This window comes from Eulemur rufifrons, chromosome 6 (genome assembly GCF_041146395.1).
Source record: "Eulemur rufifrons isolate Redbay chromosome 6, OSU_ERuf_1, whole genome shotgun sequence".
NCBI classification, from domain to species: Eukaryota; Metazoa; Chordata; class Mammalia; order Primates; family Lemuridae; genus Eulemur; species Eulemur rufifrons.
In genome coordinates this window covers 38,247,801-38,268,875 of record NC_090988.1, presented here as the reverse complement: position 1 = coordinate 38,268,875, position 21,075 = coordinate 38,247,801, and the positions used below count along the sequence as shown (strand labels likewise).

General features: G+C 40.3%; 1 protein-coding gene across 2 annotated transcripts in view; it reads left to right on the top strand.

Annotated features, from left to right (window-relative positions):
• FAT3 (FAT atypical cadherin 3) overlaps window positions 1-21,075 on the top strand; it is a 488,418-nt gene that overhangs the window by 141,949 nt on the left and 325,394 nt on the right. For both annotated transcript variants that reach the window (XM_069469075.1, XM_069469074.1), the window contains exon 2: window positions 3,149-3,463. In XM_069469075.1, coding sequence (XP_069325176.1) covers window positions 3,149-3,463 — 315 coding nt within the window. The remainder of the gene's footprint in view (window positions 1-3,148; window positions 3,464-21,075) is intronic.

Here is a 21,075-nt window from a genome sequence, read left to right as displayed (position 1 = left end):
CTATAAAAAAGAAAAAAAAAAAAAAAGACTGAAGAACTTCTTTGGTTTTGTTGCTTATTGAGTTATGTTCTCTTTTTAGTAGCCTTACTTTGCTGTTCCCCCAAAAGGCCAGGTACTGTCATGAAAAGGTATGTCATGAGAAAATCACGAAGACTATGCAAGAATACCATATGACCAGAGAAGAAAAAACATGTAGCATGACAGTCCATCCCAAACTTCTCACCTCTCAAGATTGCCCCCTGTTTTGGTGTGTGGTTACTATTAACAAAGCTTAGGTATTACTTTTGATTCACATAAATTTAACATGTACTGAGCATCTACTATGCCACAAGCATTTTGCCAAACTCTTGGCATACATTTAATGATCACCACAATACTGAAAAATGGGTAGGAAAACTAGGTTTGCTTGGGTTGAACATCTTGTCCAGGGTCAAATAGGTAGAAAGTAATGGAAATGCAACTGGAGTATTTGAGGCAGAGAGAGTTGGGTTCTTCTACAGTTAGCTCCGAGACCTTGAGCAAGTTACCAGCTTGGTACCCTCCTCTGTAAGAGAGATTGATAAAGTTTATATTATAGAGAAGTTGTGTTGCAAGTCTCAGAGCACATTATAGGTCTTCAGTAAAAGCTATTTCCCTTGACTACACCCCCTTCTTGTTCTAGATTATTTGCCTCTCCTGGTATATCAGCCTAAAACAGATGAAACTGAGTCTTTCTGGCTGTTGGCCATGCAGTTATCCTTCTAGTACAGCTCTTTTCATTAGAAATCTGTCATCTTAGCAGGACTGAGAGTCATTTGAGGGCAGAGACCGTACCCTCTCATTTATCTCTCTTTCTCAATGTCCATCACAAGGTCCAGTAGATGCTTGTGAATTGAATGGACAGTTCTCATTCATGAGGTGCCTCACGAAATCTTTAGGGCATTTTTTTGTGACCCATACCCCTCACCCCAGCTCACACCTACCTTCTCTTTGTTTCCATTCCAGAGACTGATTGATTCCCTGTCACTTGTCCATCTCTGACTTGCAGAGCTCTGGTTTGCCTGGGTGGCAGCACCACCTCTGTCTGCATGGCAGTTCATGGCTGTGACTACACCACAAAACTGGCCGTGGTGTCTGCGATGGGCCTGTGTCCTGTCCTCAAAGATGCGCTCACACCTGGCCAGATCTCCATCCCTCAGATCCTTCTGTGGACCTTGATGTTATGCTGACATTCTGCTCTGTCTCAACCCAGTTTTGTAAGGCTAATATTCTTCATTCAGTCAATGAACACACATCACTGTGTTTACAAGCATTATTTTTTTACTTCTCTTCTTTTCCTTCCTGTTGTATTAGCTGGTATCTGCTCTTCTAATGTCAGATTGGCATTTCTATTCTGACTTCCAGGTATCACCCATGATTCTACAGAAACTCATTAAGTTTTATATATTTCCATTGAGAATATTTAAGATTATCATTTGTCCCATGGACAAATACCACTATGCAGGGTTCTTTGGTGAATAATTTTGGAGCTGTAACTTCAACATCAATTAGATTATCTCCCTTTGAATACTTTAGCTGTTCTGAGTTTTAGGCAACTTTGAGTATTCCAGCCTGTTTCTGGACAGATGCCGTCCTCCCAACCAGTTGCTATTCTTGGCAGTTTGCTTATGCAGGGTCAATAGGCCAAGTTATGTGCCTAATTTAGACAAAAGTCCAATAGGAATACAAACGATGGAGGGTTCAAGGCAGAACTGGAGGACTGTTTCTTGACTCCTTTCATAGATGTCTTTTATGGGTATGGTCCCCAACCCCTGGGCCTCGGACTGGTACCATCCACAGCCTGTTAAGGAACTGGGCCGCACGGTAGGAGCTGGGAGGGGAAAGCTTCATCTGTGTTGACAGCTGCTCCCCATTGCTCGCATCACTGCCTGAGCTCTGCCTCCTGTCAGATCAGTGGTGGCATTAGATTTTGCATTATGGTGAGTTGTATAATCATTTCATTGTATATTACAATGTAATAATAGAAATAAAGTGCACAATAAATGTAATGCACTTGAATCATTCCAAAACCATTCTCCACCCACGCCCCTCCACCCCCCGGGTCCATGGAAAAATTGTCTTCCATGAAACCAGTCCCTGGTGCCAAAAAGACTGGGACCACTATTTTATGGTATAAGGATTTACATGGATTTCACACTTTCTGTGAGCCCCTGACTACTTTTGGAGTTTTTATAAGCTAAACCCAGAGTTTTCCTAGCATGGTGGACGTTGCTTATGATCCTGTGCCTGTGGTAAGTTTCTGTAGCCTGGTGATTGGGTGGGGGCTGTAAAGACATACAAAGGCGCTGTGTTTTCTCTTTCACTTTTCTGGCAGACATCTGACTTCCTGGTTGGCACTGGTTTCAACCATGAAATGGGAAAGTGTGAGGGAGTAGACTGGGCATTTTTGTGCTCCTAATTTAAAAAGATTCTCCATGAGCATCTCTCACACTGGCTCAGAGTTTATTGGGGCCCTCTGTAGAGTTCTTGAGGGAGCTAGAGCTCATTCAGAATGTGTACTGGGACGGCTTCTCTGATTGTCGTGGAATTACTGTGACATTTGATTTTCAGGGAAACATATGAAGGAGGCTTACATCCTTGCAGACAAAATATTTTCCATTTAAACAGACAAAAGAAACATTTGAAAGGTCTTTCTTGTTTTTGTGAATGAACAGATAAAACAATTTACCCTAGGAGAGCTTTTTGTTGCATAGGAAATCAATTCAACACCAAGTCAAATGGAGATATTGACCTGATCCTGCGCTGATTTCCCGTGCAATATGGGAGGTGTTTCGACCCCAGCCCACTTGCTTCCCAATCCTCCATATTATCTCTTCTCTGTATGTGTGTGTGTTTGTGTGTTTGAGCATGTCTAGCTCCAAAATTCAAATAAGGTATTGTGAATATAATTATACTTCACAAATGGTAGAAGAACAATTTAATATGGTCTTGCAGAAAATCATTTTCTTATGTAAAGAATGATGTCTTAATTTAATCTCATATTATGGATTTTGGTGTTTTTTTCATGTGTCAAGACTATTTAGTGCAGTCGTCTGGAATTTGGGGTTGTTTACTTAAAATGCCTTCCGGATTCTGCTACAGCGGTCACACTCTCTCTGCTTTCTCTCAGGGGTCATCACTGCTGCAGACATCCTGGATCGGGAGACAACAGGTTCATACTGGCTGACGGTGTACGCCACAGACCGGGGCGTTGTTCCACTCTATTCCACCATTGAGGTCTACATTGAAGTCGAAGACGTGAATGACAATGCGCCGCTGACCTCGGAACCTATTTACTATCCCGTTGTCATGGAAAACTCTCCAAAGGATGTATCTGTCATTCAGATCCAGGCTGAAGATCCTGACTCCAGTTCCAGGGAAAAACTGACATACAGGATTACAAGTGGGAATCCTCAGAATTTTTTTGCCATCAATATCAAAACAGGTAAGGAAATGCTCGTGGCATTTTTGGGTTGGTATTCCAGCTTTTTAAATTCATCAGTCTGACACCTGCTGTATCCACTTATTTATTTTATTGTCTAAAGAATAGCATCCTCCTTTCTGAGGGGTAGTTTCTGAAAAGCTGAGCATTCCTTCTGTCTGTTTGGTATATTTTAATTTCATCGAACACTGAGGTTAAGCGATCAAGAGGCTTTCACAGAAAGCCTTAGACTTACTTTATTCATAGTAACAAAATGTGGTTCCCAGACCACTCAGAGAGCCAATTGCTTCCTTTTCTTTCTTGGGAGAGAGTGACCTGGCCCGAGCTGGGTTCTTTGGGTAAGCTGGCTTTGTGATGCCTCCACCTTGAGGAACTTCTCCGTTGCTTGGCCTCAGTCTGGCTTGCTGTGAATGATCTCCTTTAAAGCCTTTAACTTTAAGCCCCAGATTTTTTTTGTGATCCCTGTACTATCCATCAATGAAGTGTCAATGTTCAGAAGAACTTCCAATATCTCAATTTTTACATAAAATATGCAAAAGTTTAATTTTCTGTTCTTTAGCTCAAAAAGTTTCTAGAGATTGTAATGAAAACTTAAGTTGTTGCATGAGGCTCAGAAAGGCCTAAGGATCAGTAGCAGGTGTGAAGTTTGGCTGAATGCATTCTAATACCAGTATGTACACTGGAAAAATGCTTTGCAGAGTAAATCTTAGAGGTTCGCTGCTTTCTTGTGATTTGTCTCTTTTAGAGCTGAACAAGGTATTAAAGCACTCAGTATTGTGATGGATGGGGTTTTAATTTGTTGAAATTTAGAATAATATAATTTTATTTCACCCTGGGCAAGTGAGTTAATTACTGGTTAAAAGTTAGGCAAGGTTGGTATTTGTTGGTGTGGACAGACTCAACTTTCCTGACAAACTATTGATCTAGTTGACAGTTATTTTTCCTGCCTAAATCTGTTAAAGTAGAAACATACAGCTGATCCCAAGCGTTTTATAAATGCCAGATTCCCGTTAACATAATTTGAAGAGAATACTAGGTTTTTTCCCCCAAAACTATTGATTTTCTCTGATAATGAGTGGGTTAGTCATTTTGTTAAGCAGACTTCTGCATTCTAACAGTGTTGAATCAGGATTTGACTTGTGTTTCCCTGTAAGACAAAGGGTCATCAGCTTTCAGTGTCTGAGTGAAGCCTGTGCTGGAAGGAGCAGGCTCAGAGATTTGGAGCCTGGCCCAACCTTTCAGAGCCCCAATAAGTGGGGGAACTACCCATACACCTGAGAAGGGACACACACACACCGTGCTGGGAAGCCCCCTCCTCCTGATTCACTCTTGCTATAGCAAAGAGCTCCTTAAAATGTGGCCAGATAAATGAGTTCAGTCACTTTACAAATTCAAGAGTGAGGGTGAGGGAGGAGGGAGAGAGAGAACAAAGACAAAAAAATATCTCAGTAAAGAAGTTGAGGGCACACACACCTTCACATTTCGCAGCCCAGTGAGTCAGAAACACCCCCAGATTATCCATCTTCTATCTGATCTCATTGCCACTTGAGTCATTAATGGTGGGTCCAGGATTCACTTTTTAATAAGTTAAAAAACAGTGTAAAAGGGAAGTTCCAACTGTTCTTTTCCTCCACTTAGGACTGAAAATCGAGGATAACTGTCAGAGGGAAGAATTTGGGTTGGATGTGAAGAACTTAGCCTACATTAATGTGCAGAGAAGAACATGTACACTCATGTCACTAAAGCTTTCTTCTATTCAGCTTTTAAGAGTTTGCGCATGAACTTTCAGAAAGCCCTATACTATCACAGTCTGGCCTACATTGCATAATAAGAGCCTTAATCATATTCATAATTCCTCTGTTCTGGCCATAGATTTTTAAAAGTGTTTGTGCCAGGAATGTCATTTTTGTCTAACTTGTCTGATTGTCTAAAAGAAATATGCAGCATACTTTGTAGTTCTCAGTCACATAATAAGAAAATACTGGATTTTCTTTATCCATTTATTCAGTCACCAAGTGTTTATTATACCTATTACTTTCCAAACAAGATCTAATAAATAGGGTTATAAACTGAAGATATGGTTCCAGCCTCTCAGGCACCCAAAATTGTATGAAATTAACAAATACTTATGATAGCGTGAAAAAGTACAGCAATTAATCATGGTAGGGGAGCTTCACTCAATATGGGGTTAAATTGATGGTCAGGGAGGGCTTCCTGGAGGAAGCCACATTTAGAATTAGAAGTCCTGGGTTTCAAATCCTTCCGCATGTCCTAACTTGAAAACATTATAGACCACAGTGGAGAAAACAGACTAAATCAGTCAGTCTTGCCCTCACCAGCTTCCTGACCTTGGGTAGGTTACTGAACCTCTGAAATTCAGTTTTCAGTGAGAAAGGATTGTTGCAAGGAATATAGGAGTCTTCACCTGAAATGCTTGGCACAGTGCCTGGCGCAATGAAATCCCACAACAAAACTTGATACCCCATCCTTACTACTTTACTGTAATTACAGGCATGCCGTTTAATCTCTTTGGCCCTCACTTTCTTATTTGGGAAATGAGAATGGCCTTGCTTACTCCACATGAAGAGTGAATGCCATGATGTGTTTGAAGGCTGCTGGTTACCTCCAAAGCTATTTAAGAATCATGTTATTACTATGCCTGTTTCTAATGAGATTCACAGAAACCCAAGCCTGGTGAAATTCTTGCTAGCATGTTTTCTGAGTATCATGTTACCTACAGAATAAACTTCAGCCAGCTCAACGAACTGTCTAATAGAAGCCTTAATTTTTGGCATTCCCTCCTGTCTCTCTAAAGTTATTTTTATGAAATAGTTATGTCAATATAACGTTTTTCAGTAATGAAGCCAGAGGTGTAGCTAACCAGTATATTTAGGAAAGATTTATGCTTTCAATTTTTTCAACTAGATGTTGACTCTAGTAAACTGACCTTTTATTTCTTCCTTGGCAGTAGAGTTGGAATTTATAGAGTTTTGTTTTGTTTTGGCAATGTGCTACATAATAAATAAAGATTAAAATAATTAATGCAAACTCACATAAGGTTAATACTTACACTTTACAGCTTGTAGCAGATAACAGATGTACCCAACCCAAAAATAGAGAGATTTCTCTTTTGAACACTCTGTTTTCTACCCAAAGAACCATTTGGTTTTTTTCCTGCTAGACCTAGAATCACACAGTAGTCCGTGGACTTCTTCACTAATTCCTATGGCTTAAGAAGAAAAACAAAAGCTGTGAAGCTATAAGGTGTTTTCTGGTCTGCACAGAGAATCCTTGATTATTTCCAGGCCGAGCAGTTGAATTCAATCAAATGCAGCCTACCCACTTGTTCTGAGGAGCCACGCTGGTGTTCGCTTGCCGCTTTGGGTGAGCAGGAATTTTGCTTTCTTCCAGCACGTGTAAGGAAATCCAAGCTGGCCACTCATTTGTCCTCCAGGCTGTATTGGGGAACAGAGATGGGATGTTCCTTTAGGGCTTTGGAATGTTTATTTTAGTCATGTCTGCAGTATGGAAACCAGTTAGCACAGGGTCCACGTGCCAGCATTTAGTAGGACACTCAATACACGTTAGCTATTATCATCATCCCTTATTCTCCACTAGAAAAAAGTTTGTGTGAGCTATAAGCATCCTGCTTTGGGACTTCATTGTCTTTTGAGGAAGGCATCCTTGAAAAGGCAGTGATACCTTGCCTTATTAGTTGGCATGTAGCACTGGAACCTTCCATTCAGTTTTGTAAGGTGCATTGTGCAGTGCTGTTCATCTCTAGACCCCAGGTGTTGGCGGGTGGGTGATGTAACAGAAGTACAGTGTAAGACAATTCTGCACTCAGGGAATTTAGTCTCATGGAAAGGTAGGTCCATCACACATATGATACGAGACAACTGTATAGAGCAGTTTATATAAAAAACAAAATCATAAACGGTTGAACTCTGCAGACTATAAACTGAACAGGGCAGCATGTCAGAGCGGGGCAGGGTGGTGGTGGGAGCTTTGCAGACCCGAAGGAGGCCCCAAAGAATGGGTTGATCTACAGAGAGAGAAGCCAGAGGACTCCCCAGGGAATACAAACAAGCGAAGCTGACTTTGAAAGCCCACTCGTTGCTACTTGAGTTAGTTGGAGAGGCATTATCTCAATAGAAAACTAATTTTTAAGGAGTCATAAATGTCTGGAGTATGGTATTCGAAGTAGCAAATAGACACATCTCTTTTTCTTTTGGGTTGGGGTTTGATAATGTTTAGGTTTTAAAGGGTCTTTTTTTCATTATCTTCCTTCCGAGAGGCCTGCTTCTTAAAAGAATTATTTTTAGAGGGAAGAAAAGCCATACATAAGACCCTTCACTCTTTGCCTCTGTAAAAACATAGATCCAGGATTAGCACCTGCTGTATTAAGAATCTGTATCTCTGAAGGGATCCTTGCTTAAAGGATCTATCGATGGTCCCTTGTCTAGTGCTCGGACTTTCTAAATTTCTTTCTGCAGTTGCTCTGTCTCCCTTTGACCCACACTTGTTCACTGGCACCTCCACCTGTATTTGAGTGGAGGTGAAGCTTAGCCTTCTTTTCCTTTCTGAGAGCACCTTGGCATAAACCTGAGTAAAGTATACTTTATGTGTAGGTAGACTAGCTGGCCCCCTCTGCTGCTCCAGATGATTTGAGAGGAAGAAATCATCTTCAAAAATCTGTCTGCTGCAGGAAAATCTCAGATTCTCCCTTTCACTGTTGATTACCTTGGGTGTAGACATTGCTCCCTATTAAAATGGGAGGAGGTAGCTTATTAAAATATTGGGTGTCCTTAGTTTTTTAATCAGCTCCACATAATATCAGGTTGGCTTTTGGTATATGGTTTAAGGCAGAGGGTAAGTGTTAAAGAGAGGGGTAACATGGAAAGAAATTCAGACCACACTTCAGCCTCATAATAATCACCTGGTGAGCTTGCTGGGCTGCAGATTCCTGGGGTGGAGCTTGGTGATTTGCATTTCTAACGAGTTCTCAGGTAATGCTGTTGTTGCTTCTCTGAGAGCCTGGTGGGCAAGACTCTAAACTTTAGTTACCTAAGGGAAACAAAAGAGGGAGGTAACATGGTGCTGAGAGAGAGATCTGAGGACAAGACTGCCAATTTTGTAAGTTATCCTAACACTCTCACCTTATACTGCTGGAATTTTGAGAGTTGACTATGAATTCAAAGTGCTCTCTCCACCCACTCCCAAAATCAATTCTCCTATCCTTGTTTATACTTTCTGCCTTATGAAATCCTGTCTCTTTAATGATCCATGAGCAAAACATCAAATGGATTCCTAAAACTTGTGGTTAATAACAAATCCAGGTTGTATAATGTTTGGATACACTTGTAATATTTCCAAAGATACAGAATCAAGCAGAATTTGTTATTAAGGTGCAGTTCAGACCTACTTTAATGAATAAACAAACATTATTTGATTTTAATATATCATCATAAAAAAGTGTTAGCTCATAATGGTGTTCAAAGATAATTTGGCATCTTAAGTAAGCTAAGCCTTATGTTTATACACAGCTCTGTTTGGTGATAATCTGCTTAGAAGACCACCTTTTCTAGGAAAACAGAAGGAACCCTTACTTTATTCATAAATACAGAGATTTAAAGAGAAAAAAAACAAGGTGAGGGACAAGGGTACAAATATTGGTGCTTTTTCTTCAGAGTGAACACTGTGGAAATCTCTTGTTATTATCTGTCACTCCTTGTTTCTGGATGACATGGTTTTTCCTAATGGAAAGCTAAATTCTCCTGAATGGGAAGAAATGGCTGCTGGATGATGAGTTGATATTCATAAGTTCAGGCACAAAGCGGATAATGTAGCGAATGAGTATGTATGAAACTGTAAATCACCCCTGCTCCTCCTTTCAGCCATGAAAGGAGGCCTTGTCCTATAGAACATTAAATTGTGTTCATTTAATCCAACAAGTCCAGTAGAACAAATCGGGCTCATGCAGATTTATCACAGGGGGTTATTTAAATTCAGCGGTGACCTTTGCATCTGTGTGAATGTGCTCCAAATGAACAAGGACAAAGGGAACTTTCCTGCACTGTCATTATGTCCCCAGGGAGGCTGTGCAGTTCCCCCTTTGATCATCTCACAACTGGGGGGGGAGGGTTTGGGGGTTGTGGGGTTCTGAGGGTGCAGAGGGCTTGGCCAGAGTGGGCCATGGAGACAGGGAGAGCTCATGCTCCCTCCCGGACTGGACTCGGCCTCTGCCTTCCTGTGGCTTGGTTTTGCTTGGATGCTTATTGTGAATGGAAGTCCCAATTTCAGAGTTTCTCAACCCTGATACTGTTGACATTTTGGGTCGGTTAATTGGGGGAGCCCTTCTATGCATTATAAGATGTTTAGCAGCATCTCTGGCCTCTACTAGATGAGTGCTCCTCCCTCCAGTTGTGACAAGCAGAATATCTCCAGACATTATCAGATGTCCCTGAGGGGAAAATATCCCCCATTGAGAACCACTGAACTCATGTGGAATACTTTGTAGGACCCCATTCCATGTGGCCCTTAGCAAAACTTAGCAAAACACCCTGTCCAGGACGAATGGCTATGGAGGTGTTGGTATTGTTAACTAAAAACAAAATCTGTGTGTGCATTATATATACAAATAACATGTGTGTATGTGTGTATGTATGCATACATAAATATTACTGTTAATAATAAAATGAAATAAAATTTAAAGGGAAGAAATCCAAAGCTGCTCCTCACTTCCCTCTGACTCCAGTGTTTAAAGGCCCTATGAATACTCGAAATCAAATCCATTAGAACAAAACAGTAACAGAACTTCAAACAGAATAAATGGGGATGAAGTTATCATTTTCTGAACTCTTAGTATTTGGAGAGGACTTGGCTAGTAACAAAATTCTCATCAGAGTCTGTTTGGAATGGCTTCCTCTAGAAAATAGCATGAAGAGATTATTTTGAGAGTTTCAGGGTTTATTTCCTTGAAATGCTTAAGCAGCTCCAAATCCTGTCCCTGCTTCATGTCAGCCTTCTGATGGATAAATATGTGGATTGTTTCATCTTTGGAATAAAGATAGATGTAAAAGGGGCGAGAAAAATCCTTATGCAGAAAAATCCTTATGCATCACGTATCTCGACTGAGGCTCTCCGAGGTCTTTGGCATCTCTGCTGAGTATGCAAGTCTCCTTTCCAAGCCCCAGTGCACTGGTAGATTTGTGGGGACTTAGACCAGTGTCCCTGATCCCCATCTTTGGATACATCATCATAGGCTTGTGAGGACTTGAGTTAAGTGATGTCACCATCAGTAACAGGAAGTAATTTGACCCCAAACTAAGTCAAGTTCCTAAGGACAGGGCTACTAGTTAGGTAACAGCATGTGTTTTACCCCATTTTTGAGAAACAGATTTGAATCTTTGAGTTAACATGATTGTTACTTGGAGAAGGATTTTAGGTGCTTTTTTTTTTTTTTTTTTTTTTTTTTTTGTAATAAAACTGAATTTTAGGCGGGAATGGGGAGCTTCAGTGAAAGGAAGAGAGGAATGAACAGGCATAAGCCGAATGATAAGAACATAAGAGAAATGATGCTGATGCCCTAGCTGGGAACCGACCCTGGGCTCGCGGGCAACTCAGAGGCACTTCTCAGAGCTGCAGAGTGCTGGTCATTCTGCAAGGCTCATGGTGCTGCTTTGTCTTCCGTGCTCCTTCGTGTCCTGCAAAGCCACCCAGAAGAGGTGGGACGGAGGGGTCCCTGTTTCCAGATAGCCAGCCTCCCCCTGCGGCTCAGCTGCACGGGTGTAGCTGCTGTTGGAAATGACGGCGAGTTATGTGGGAGGGTGATAGAGTCATGTAAAGAAAGCAGATGATGGAGTTGTATTTATATATAAAAAAAGATTGATTAAGGTCATAAATTTCTCTTTTATTTCTTCTATCTGGGCGTTATTTCTACAGTAGTAATTTACTGCATTGGTTTATTACTTTCCGCTGTTCTGAGGGAAACAGTGAATTTTAATTGAAACCATTGCCCACCTCTCTCCATTCTTGGATGCCATTGTTAGGGGGACTCCTCGATACTCCCCAGCCGTGTGTCCCCTCCCCCCCAGTGAAAAGGCTTTAACCGAGAGCACGTCTGCTCGGTGCCCCCACCCCTGCCGGTGTGTTCATGCATTGGCTTGTTTAGCGATCACCACCATCCTGGGAAGAAACTCGGGTTCAGGGGACACAGGGGCCTGGCCCAGGCCGCTCAGCTGGTCAGCGCAGAGCTGGGATTGGTCTGACTAATGGGCTTATTGCTATAAACAAATGCTGTCAGATTGAAAAAATGTGAGCAAACTCAAACACATTAATGATACTAGGACTTTGGAGCTCAGGTAAGCCTTTCAGATGATTGTGCACACAGTTGTTTTATAGCAGTGCTAGGAATTGAATTTCATACCCCTGAAAGATATGTTGCAGTTCTAACCCCCACCCCATACCTGTGAATGTGATCTTATTTGGGAAATAGGGTCTTTGCGGATGTAATCAAGTTAAAATGAAGTCATACTGGATGAGGGTGTGTCCCAGTTCAGTGATGAGTGTCCTCATATAAAGAGGGAAATTTGGACAGAGACACATTGATGCAGGGAGAAGACAGTGTAGGGGAGAGAAGGAATTTATTTTCCTCGTGCGTCACAAGATTCATGGCTAAGACTCATGGCTAAGATTCATGGCAAAAGACAGGTTAACAAGAGAAAAACATACAGATTTATTTAACCAAAGTTTTATGTGACACACAAGTTCTCAGAAATGAAGACCCCAAAACCCAGGGAAAACTGAGTATTTTTATGCTTAGGTTTGATGAAGACTGGACAGTCATGTAGAAGTATGATAGGACAGAAGAGGGTATGATCTCATGGTAATAAACTGGGAACTTAGCAAGACCAGTTTGTTTAGATTCTTCTTGGCCTCTTTAACATTCCTTTTCTTTAGATGTAAGGCAAGACACCTGTCACATGAGGGTCTTCAAAAGAGAGAAGAGGTGGGATAAGGTCAGAGAGACCTTTTCGCTTCTGCAGTTTTCCCAATTTCCTTCAGCTTAAAAAGTACTCCGTATTCTAAGGTGCCGTAGTTAGACACCTTGAGCCCCTCAAACAGCCATGAGAAAATGGAGGCAAAGATTGGAGGGACAGTGCCACCAGCCAAGGAATGCCAAGGATTACTGGGGAAAAAACAGAAGGATGTCAGAAGCTGGGGAAAAACAAGGAAGGATTGTCACCTGGAGTCTTCAGAGGAAGCATGATCTGCTAACACCCTGGTTTTGGACTTTCAGCCTCCAGAACTGTATGAGAATAAATTCCTGTTACTTTAAGCCACTCAGAGTTTACAGCACTTTGTTATGGCAGCCCCGGGAACCTCGTACAAGGTAAAATTCATGTTACAGCTGCAAAGGTTGAGGTCCTCCTAAGGGAAGGAGACCACTTAGTAGAATCAAGGGCCACTGAATCCTAGGGCAGAACTCTTTTCACTAGACCACATGGTAAGAATTTTACGTTTTTGCTGTACTCAAGCCTGACGTTAGTTTTTTGTTTGTTTTGTAGTACTTGTCATCTAGTTGAGTTCAATTATTTGGACAGTTGTAAAAGGGGTAGGAGGTGGATGAGAGACTCGTATGGCATTCAATTACTACAATCATTTCAGGACCTCTGAAAGATCATCCATGGGTGACACTATCATGTCCTGTGGGAGTGTTTTTACAGAAGGTCATGAGGTCACAGGGAAGTTACTATTAACTGACATTCAGTGTGCTTCATAAATCGGGATCTCATCAGTCTCATTCACTTTGTCATTTCTCATTCTTTTAAAGCCTATTCTCTGGAAGCACTTTCCTTTAAAAGCATTGAAGTTGCTATCTGAACAGTTTCTACAGGATGAAGGATAGCTTCACCATTGACCTTGAGAACTTAAAGTCCAGTTTTATGTTGTTGCCACTTTATATTCTGGTCTTGTCATTTTCTGTCATCTTGACTTTGTTCCTAGCTCCTTGACATTCTTATAAAAATGTGCAAGTGTTTAAAAAAAATGTTTAAGTGTTTTAAAAAATCTATCAACTTTATTCATGTTGAGGTGGATTATTCTGGGAAAGCATATGGAACTCAATAAAATGACAAAACCAATGTGTGGTGAGTTATTAACAGCAGTGTCATTACTCTGAAGCAAAATGACAAATATTTGTTTTCCACTTTGCCATCCATAGTCGTAGTTAGGCTTCAGAGTAAACCTGGGAGGAAAAGAAGCCACCAGGAGTAGAGTTCAAGAGCTTGGACACTAGAATCAAATGTCTGCATTTGAATCCCAGCTCTTCCACTTCTTAGCTGTGTGATGTTAGTCAAGTTACTTAACCTCCCTGAGCTTTGGTTTCCTCTGAGAAAATGGGAATAGGTATAGTAATAATGAATTGGCTTTCCATTAAGATTAAATGAGTTAATGTATGTTAGGTCCTTTAAAGAGTATTTAGCATGCAGTATATTCCCAATAAATGTTAAATGATATTATCTGCACATGTACAGAGTTTGTTTTAGCTAATTTGGCATCCACATTGTACGATTAAGGCTTTAGGCAGTTGGTGTTTCCAAACTAGGTATAAATATGACACTTTACCTATAGGGTCATTAAATTTCATGTTGTCAGATTGTGACCATGTGTCGCGTTGACTCTATACATGTGGTCATCTAAATTAAGTTGTGGCCGACAAGTGGACTGGGATGGGGCTAAAGAGGGAGCCCTTTCTCAGGCTCCTAGAAACCTCTCTCCCTAGTTTAGATGTTTCAACTTCCTGAGAATAAAATAGTACGATGCCTTGGAAAGCACACTCGTAGTTGTAGTTGGGTTATCCAGATTTTAGTCCAGTCCCTGTCACTAACTGCTCTTACAACAGTAGATGAGTTTACTTTGTTTCTGTGGACCTCCAGATCCTCACCTGTACATCAGAGAGTTTGAGCCAGAATCAGAAACACCAGCCCTGACAGCTGTGCTGCTCCTCCGCTTCCTGCTCCCGCAGCAGACATTGCTCATCCATGTAACAGCGTTTCGTACTTGGCCCACGCCTGGCATCCATTTCAGCCTAACACTGATGGTTTGAGAGATGATATTTATTTTCCAGTGAGGGCCCTGAGACCGTCTCTCCCTCTGATAGTCTGTGAGCCTGTAAATGGTAGTGGCATTGAAGGGAAGGAAAGAAGGGGACGGAAGGGAGGGACTGCAAATGCAGTGTATCAGGTCTTGGTGACTCGGAGAAGGAGGTGTTCTTGAAAAGAGAGTCCTCAGGGTGTCGTGAAAAGGTGCACCAAGCTTGCAAGCTCACAGAGAAGACAGCTTGCTGTAACTCTGGTGGTATCTGTGCAGCCCACAACAGCATCCCTTTCCCCCAAGTTCTGACTTCAAATCTTTCCCTCTTTGTCTTAGACGTTTAGATTGGGGTAGACACTCGGACCATGATTCTCTCTTCCAGGAGTTTGTTATTGGGATTCAGAGATAATCTCTAGCTGTGGTGGAACTGAGGGGCTTTAAACTTGAGAACTATAGGATGCCTGTGTGCATGAAGTGGTTGAAAGATAGACAGACAGACTCTGACGGGCTTGATCCTGAAGACTTGTCTAGTCCAGGCATCACTGAAACTTGGCTGTGCCCCTTGCCCCTAGATTCTCTAATCCACTCTTGTAGCAATAATCTATAATTTTGCTGTCAAACTTTGAAATAGGTTTCTCTTTATATAAGCAAAAGTACCATAACAAGCTGTTACTGTGGATACCGAGTCAGGAGAGAGGCTCAAGAAAGAAGCAATGTTCTCTGATGTCGGTAGCTGCACAAATGTTAAAGACTGGAAGAATTGCCTTTAGATTGGTAAGTAGGGGAGATATCAGTGAAAGGTATTTGTCTTTATAAGTCATGTTATTGCTAGGATTTTTCATCTACACTACTTGGATGTTGACCATCACTTTTTATCTTCCGTATATAAAATTCTGTGGATAATAGTATACAATAACATAATCTCCAGCATGTGCTTGGATTAAGCCCTATCTGTCTTTATTAATAGTTCTTAGATGGATATTTTCTGGTTTAAATTTTATCTGTAGCATTCCATAAAAAAAAAAAATTGCTAATAGTTCTGTTAAAAGTGAATTATTCTATTTTAGACAACTCTGCTTATCTTTAAACTGTTGAACAAGATTTGCATGATAACCACCTGTTTGAAATTTGCGCAGTGTTCCCATGAGAAGGTTGGAATCCCCTCAATGGGAGGCCCATCTCATTCACACACGAGCCACATGGCAATGGCCAAGTTTCTTAACTTCTTAAGGCTCATAAGTAAAATGGGGATATGGAGTTGTTGAAAGGATTACATGGGCTAGGGTATTTTATAAAGCACTAAAGGCTATTAGCTTAGCCTTGTACATATGAAGTGCTCAACAAATGTTAAATGTTACAACTATTAAATGCATTCGAAATTCTTGCCCTTGAACAGAATTTGCTTATAAAGAATCTTTTCTTGAAAACTGAAGAATAATCAATTTGATGACATGCCTTGGAAGTCTCCAATATATACCACATGTTAATATTTTATGAGCACCTTCTATATATACACCAGGTACTGTGCTAGGCACAGGGGGTACAAGGATAAATAAAACAAAAACTCTGCCTTTTAAGACCTCTCAGTCCAGAATTACTTCACCATCAACTGCCATTTATTGCTACTGTCACACAGTTTTAAAATGAAGAGATTAAGTAAATAATATTAAGGTTTCTTATGGGACTTTTTTTTTCTGGCAATAATGAATGATTGTAATATTTATTGGTTGTTTTAGGAAGGAAAGCCTCTGCGAACATGAGTGAGGAGATGTAAAATAAATCCATCATATTGGAAACAGACTATTATAAGCAGGAAATGCTGAGCCTTTGCCAACGCATTTTTAAATATGTGGCCATTGCAGATATTTCAGTTAAGCAAGACAAATCCAATTTTACCTCCCACCACTTAAGTAAATTTCTCTTCTCTGTGAAATTTCCTATTTTATAAAGACATACTTCATCTTGATGGTGTACATACTAAATTGTTCATTTTTTACTTAGTTAAATTGTTTTCTGTCACAATGAGAAATGCTTTCTTCTGAAGAAATGATGTTCATGTGCGGGAAATGGGGATGTTTATTAAAATGGTTTATTAGGAAACTAGATTTAGACATATTTCTATAATTTTAGTATTTAAGTATTTTAGGGCCCAATGAAATGACTTTCAGTGTAAAGTGGGCTCATATAAAATCAGTCTCCAAATTCTCACTTTTATATTTAATCAAATACAGTTGGTGAATTTATATTTGCCTGCGTATGTTCGGAAATATTAATATTAGAGATGTTTTCAATAGAACTCTATCAGTGCTTTTCTGGGTTGTAATAGCTAGTAAATGACTTAAATTATTTTGTGCTTTCATCCTATTCTGATTTAATAAGGCTTTATGGATTTTGGAATCTGTGCATGGGTGTGGGAGGAACACACAGGAAGAGGAAACTTCTCAGGCCTAAAGAACAAGCAGGCTCTATACAAGACAAAAACACTTCAGGGTGAAGGAAAAACCTATGTTTGAGGGTGAATTTTGAGCTTGTTATTGAAGTCATATCTTGGAATTTTAGTCAGACCTAGTATTTCCAGAGTCAGAGGAAGTATCCATATATTATTCCAGATAACTAAAGTTTAACCCTTTGAATGCCAAAACAAACAAGACTGTATTTCTGGACCTCTTTTCAAAGTGTATTAAGTGTGTCTTTCAATTTTCAAACATGGTCTATTGAACAAAATGACACAAGCAGGTATGGCTTTATGGGCCTGAAACCCTATGCAGTCACATAGGGTCCTGTGCTTAGAAGGGCCACATGCTTGGTTTAATGCTTTGCTGTCACTGCCTGGGAATTCTTCATAATTTTTGAACAAGGAACTTGGCATTTTCATTTTGCACTGGGCCTTGCAGGGCATGTAGTCCATCATGGATGCGAGGTTTTCATTTGACAACAACAGCAAGACCAGTACTCTAACCCCTGAGCTATGGAGCCCTCGCGTGAGGTTTTCAGGTTTTCGTTTGGACTGTTCGTCGGGGGCTATCCAACGCAGTAACATTTGGGTCTCTTCCCCGAGCTCGGCTTGCCAGCATTCACTTCTGTTCTCAGGATGCCCCTCTTTTCCAGGGCTCTGCCTTCTAATTTGCTGCTTTTTGTCTGCTGAGGCATCACATAAATAAGGTATTAGAATAGTAAGTAGGCTGAGAATCACTGCGTTCTAAAGGGTGACCTTGAAGACTCCTGCCATAGAGTGAAAGTGCACCTACATCAATAGCCGGGCTTTGTGGTATTTATTTCCGGGATCGTTGGCTCCTCTCCTGGATTGATTGCCTTGGAGAAGAGGCTGTCTCTGTATAAATACCAGGTGAGACCATACAATTCTGGCCTATATCCATTAAAGGGAAATTACTGTAAGGAAGCTATTTTAAAAGCTCACAGTTTTTATAATTAATCATAGAAGGTAAGAAAGTAAGGGAGGTATCTTTTAATGAGACTCCTGTTGCATAAATTTAATTACGAAGATTTCACTGTTGACCATGGCAGAACCTTTTGGATTCCAGTCATTTCTCTGCCTTCAAGTTGTTCATGTACCTTCAAAGTAGTGCTCTTGCTTGGTGCCCTCATGTCCTAAAGTGAACTGTGGCATACTTTTTTGACACAGGTCACAGTTGCGAAACTTCCCATATAAGTACACAACTGCATTTTTCACCATTTGCAGAAACTCCTGTCAGCTAAATGAAAGTTGGAGATTTCTCTAGGCCACGATTTCTAGTTTTCTGCTGGTTTATTTTTCTAGTTTCCAATATCCAAGCTGCAGCAAGAGGAAGTAGTAAAAAAGGAAGCAAAACCAAATAAATGTATTGTTATTATTTTAGGCCATCCATAGTATAGGAAATGTGCTGGAAATTGTAAGAAAACAAGACTCGTCAGAGAGGGGAATGAGTTGCTTCTTGCTCATTTATTTACTCATTCATTCAACATTCAGTGTTGTTATTGAGCACCTACTGTGTGCCAGGCGCTTTGGTAGGCACCAGGGTATTGTGGGGAATGAGACAATTGTTATCCATTCCAAGGATGGAATACTTTACACACAGCAGGTGCTGTAAGGAAATGCTGAATGAATGAATGAATACATGAATACATGCTTTGGATAATATGTATCAGTAAGATTGCACAGGGATTTCTGAACTCTTCTTTGTAGCAGAAAATGCTTATTCCTTTCTGAAATTTAACCATGGCTGAAATTCTCCTGACTAATTGCTTTTGTTTAAACTTCTGTTTGACATTTGAACTGTTTTCAAAATGTCATCTCTGGATTCACTTGCCTCTGAGGAATTGAAGAAATTTTATATTGACATAGTCTGCAAGTTGTCAGAATTCACATAGTACTGAAAATTTCATAAGTATTCATAAAGGAAAATTAAGAGATCATTAGTCTCTTTTTAAATTCGTTTATCCTACGTTCTCAAAGTGCTTTGGGAATTACAGCATCAATTTTGTGCCAGGTCTTAACATTAAACTGAAATGGTTAAAGGCTTGAGCATGGTTAAAACAATGTCACAATGCCCTTCCACTTCTATGACACTGTCATTCTATTATGTTTGATTTTAATGTGATTTGATACGTGGGAGTAGAAAGCAGGTAATTATTTGGTAAATGCCTTTTACTTTTAGAAATAGGAGAAATATGGAGTTGGTCTTTGCTAATAGAAATCATAATAGTAATTGCGATCATGATTGTAATTTATATGGTACCTTACACTATTAAAACATTTGCACAAATTGTCTATGATAGGTTTAGATTAACTTCTTTTACGTGATCAAAGTCTACCTAAGAAACCTAAAGAAAGATACTCTAAAATTAGAATTTTGCACCTCAGAATTGAAAGCAACAATAGACATTCCAACCCACTGATTTTTGACAAGATGCTAAGAACACACAATGGAGAAAGGTCAGTCTTTTCAATAAATGGTGCTGGGAAAACTGGATATCCACAAAAGAAGGAAGCTAAACCTCTATCTCTCACCATATGCCAAAATCCCGTCAAAATCCATTTAAGACTTAGATGTAAGGCCTGAAATGATGAAACCACTAAAAGAAAACATAAGGGTCTGGGTAAGGATTTTTTGGATAAGCCCCCCAAAACACAGGCAACAAAGGCAAAAATAGACAAATGGGATTATGTCAAACTAAAAGGCTCCTGCACAGCAAAGGAGACAACAGAGTGAAAAGACAACTTAAAGAATGGGAGAAAATATTTGCAAGCTATGCATCTGACAAGGGTTAATGTCTACAACATATAAGGAACTAATACAATTCAAGAGCAAAAAAACAAATAATCAGATTTAAAAATGGGCAAAAGACATTTCTCAAAAGAAGACATACAAATTGCCAACAGGTATATGAAAAAATGCTCAACATCACTGCGTCAGGGAAATAAAAATCCAATCCACAATGAAATATCACCTCACCTCAATTAGAATGGCTAGTATTAAAAATACAAAAAATAACAAATGCCATTGTGGATGTGGAGAAAGGGGAACTCTTATATACTGTCGGGGGCAATGCAAATTAGTAGTACAGCTACTATGGAAAACAATTTGAAAGTTCTTGAGAAAATTAGAAATAGAATTACTATGTGATCCAGCAATTCCACTAAAGGAAACAAAGTCAGTATATTGAAGAAATATCTACACTCCCATGTTTACTGCAGGATTATTCACAACAGCCAAGATATAGAATCAGCCTAAGTGTCCATCAATAGATAAATGGATAAAGAAAATGTGGTATATATGCACAATGGAATACTATTCAACCATAAAAAGAATGAAATCCTGTCATTTACAGCAATACGGATGAACCTGGAGGACATTATGTTAAGGGAAATGAGCCAGGTATAGAAAGACAAATAGTGCATGACCTTACTCATATGTGGACTCTACAGAAATTTATCTCCTAGACATAGAGATTAGAGTAGTGGTTACTAGAGGCTGAGAAGGGTAGAGGAGAGGAGGGGATAGGGAGAGGTTGGTCAATGGGTACAAAATTATAGTTGAATAGGAGGAATAAGCTTTGGTGTTCTATTGCAGCGCTCCCCAACCTTTTTGGCACCAGGGACCAGTTTCATGAAGATAATTTTTGCAGGGACGCGGAAGGGGTTGAGGGGGAGGCAGAGCTCAGGCAGTGATGCGAGCGATGAGGAACAGAACTGCTGTATAGATGAAGCTGCCCTCACTAGCCCTCTTCTCACCTCCTGCTGTGTGGCCCCCAGTTCCTAAGTTTCATGGAAGTTTCATGGAAGACAATTTTTCCACAATTCGGAGGTGGGTGTATGCGGGAGAGCTCTGCAGCTGGTCCCTAACAGGCCACAGACCGGCACCAGTCTGCCACCTGGGGGTTGGGGGTTGTAGTTCTGTTGCACAGTAGGGTGACTGTGGTTAACAATATTGTATTTTATATTTCAAAATAACTAGAAGAGAGGATTTCAGATGCTCTCACTACAAAGAAATGATAAAAGTAGGAGGTGATAGATATGC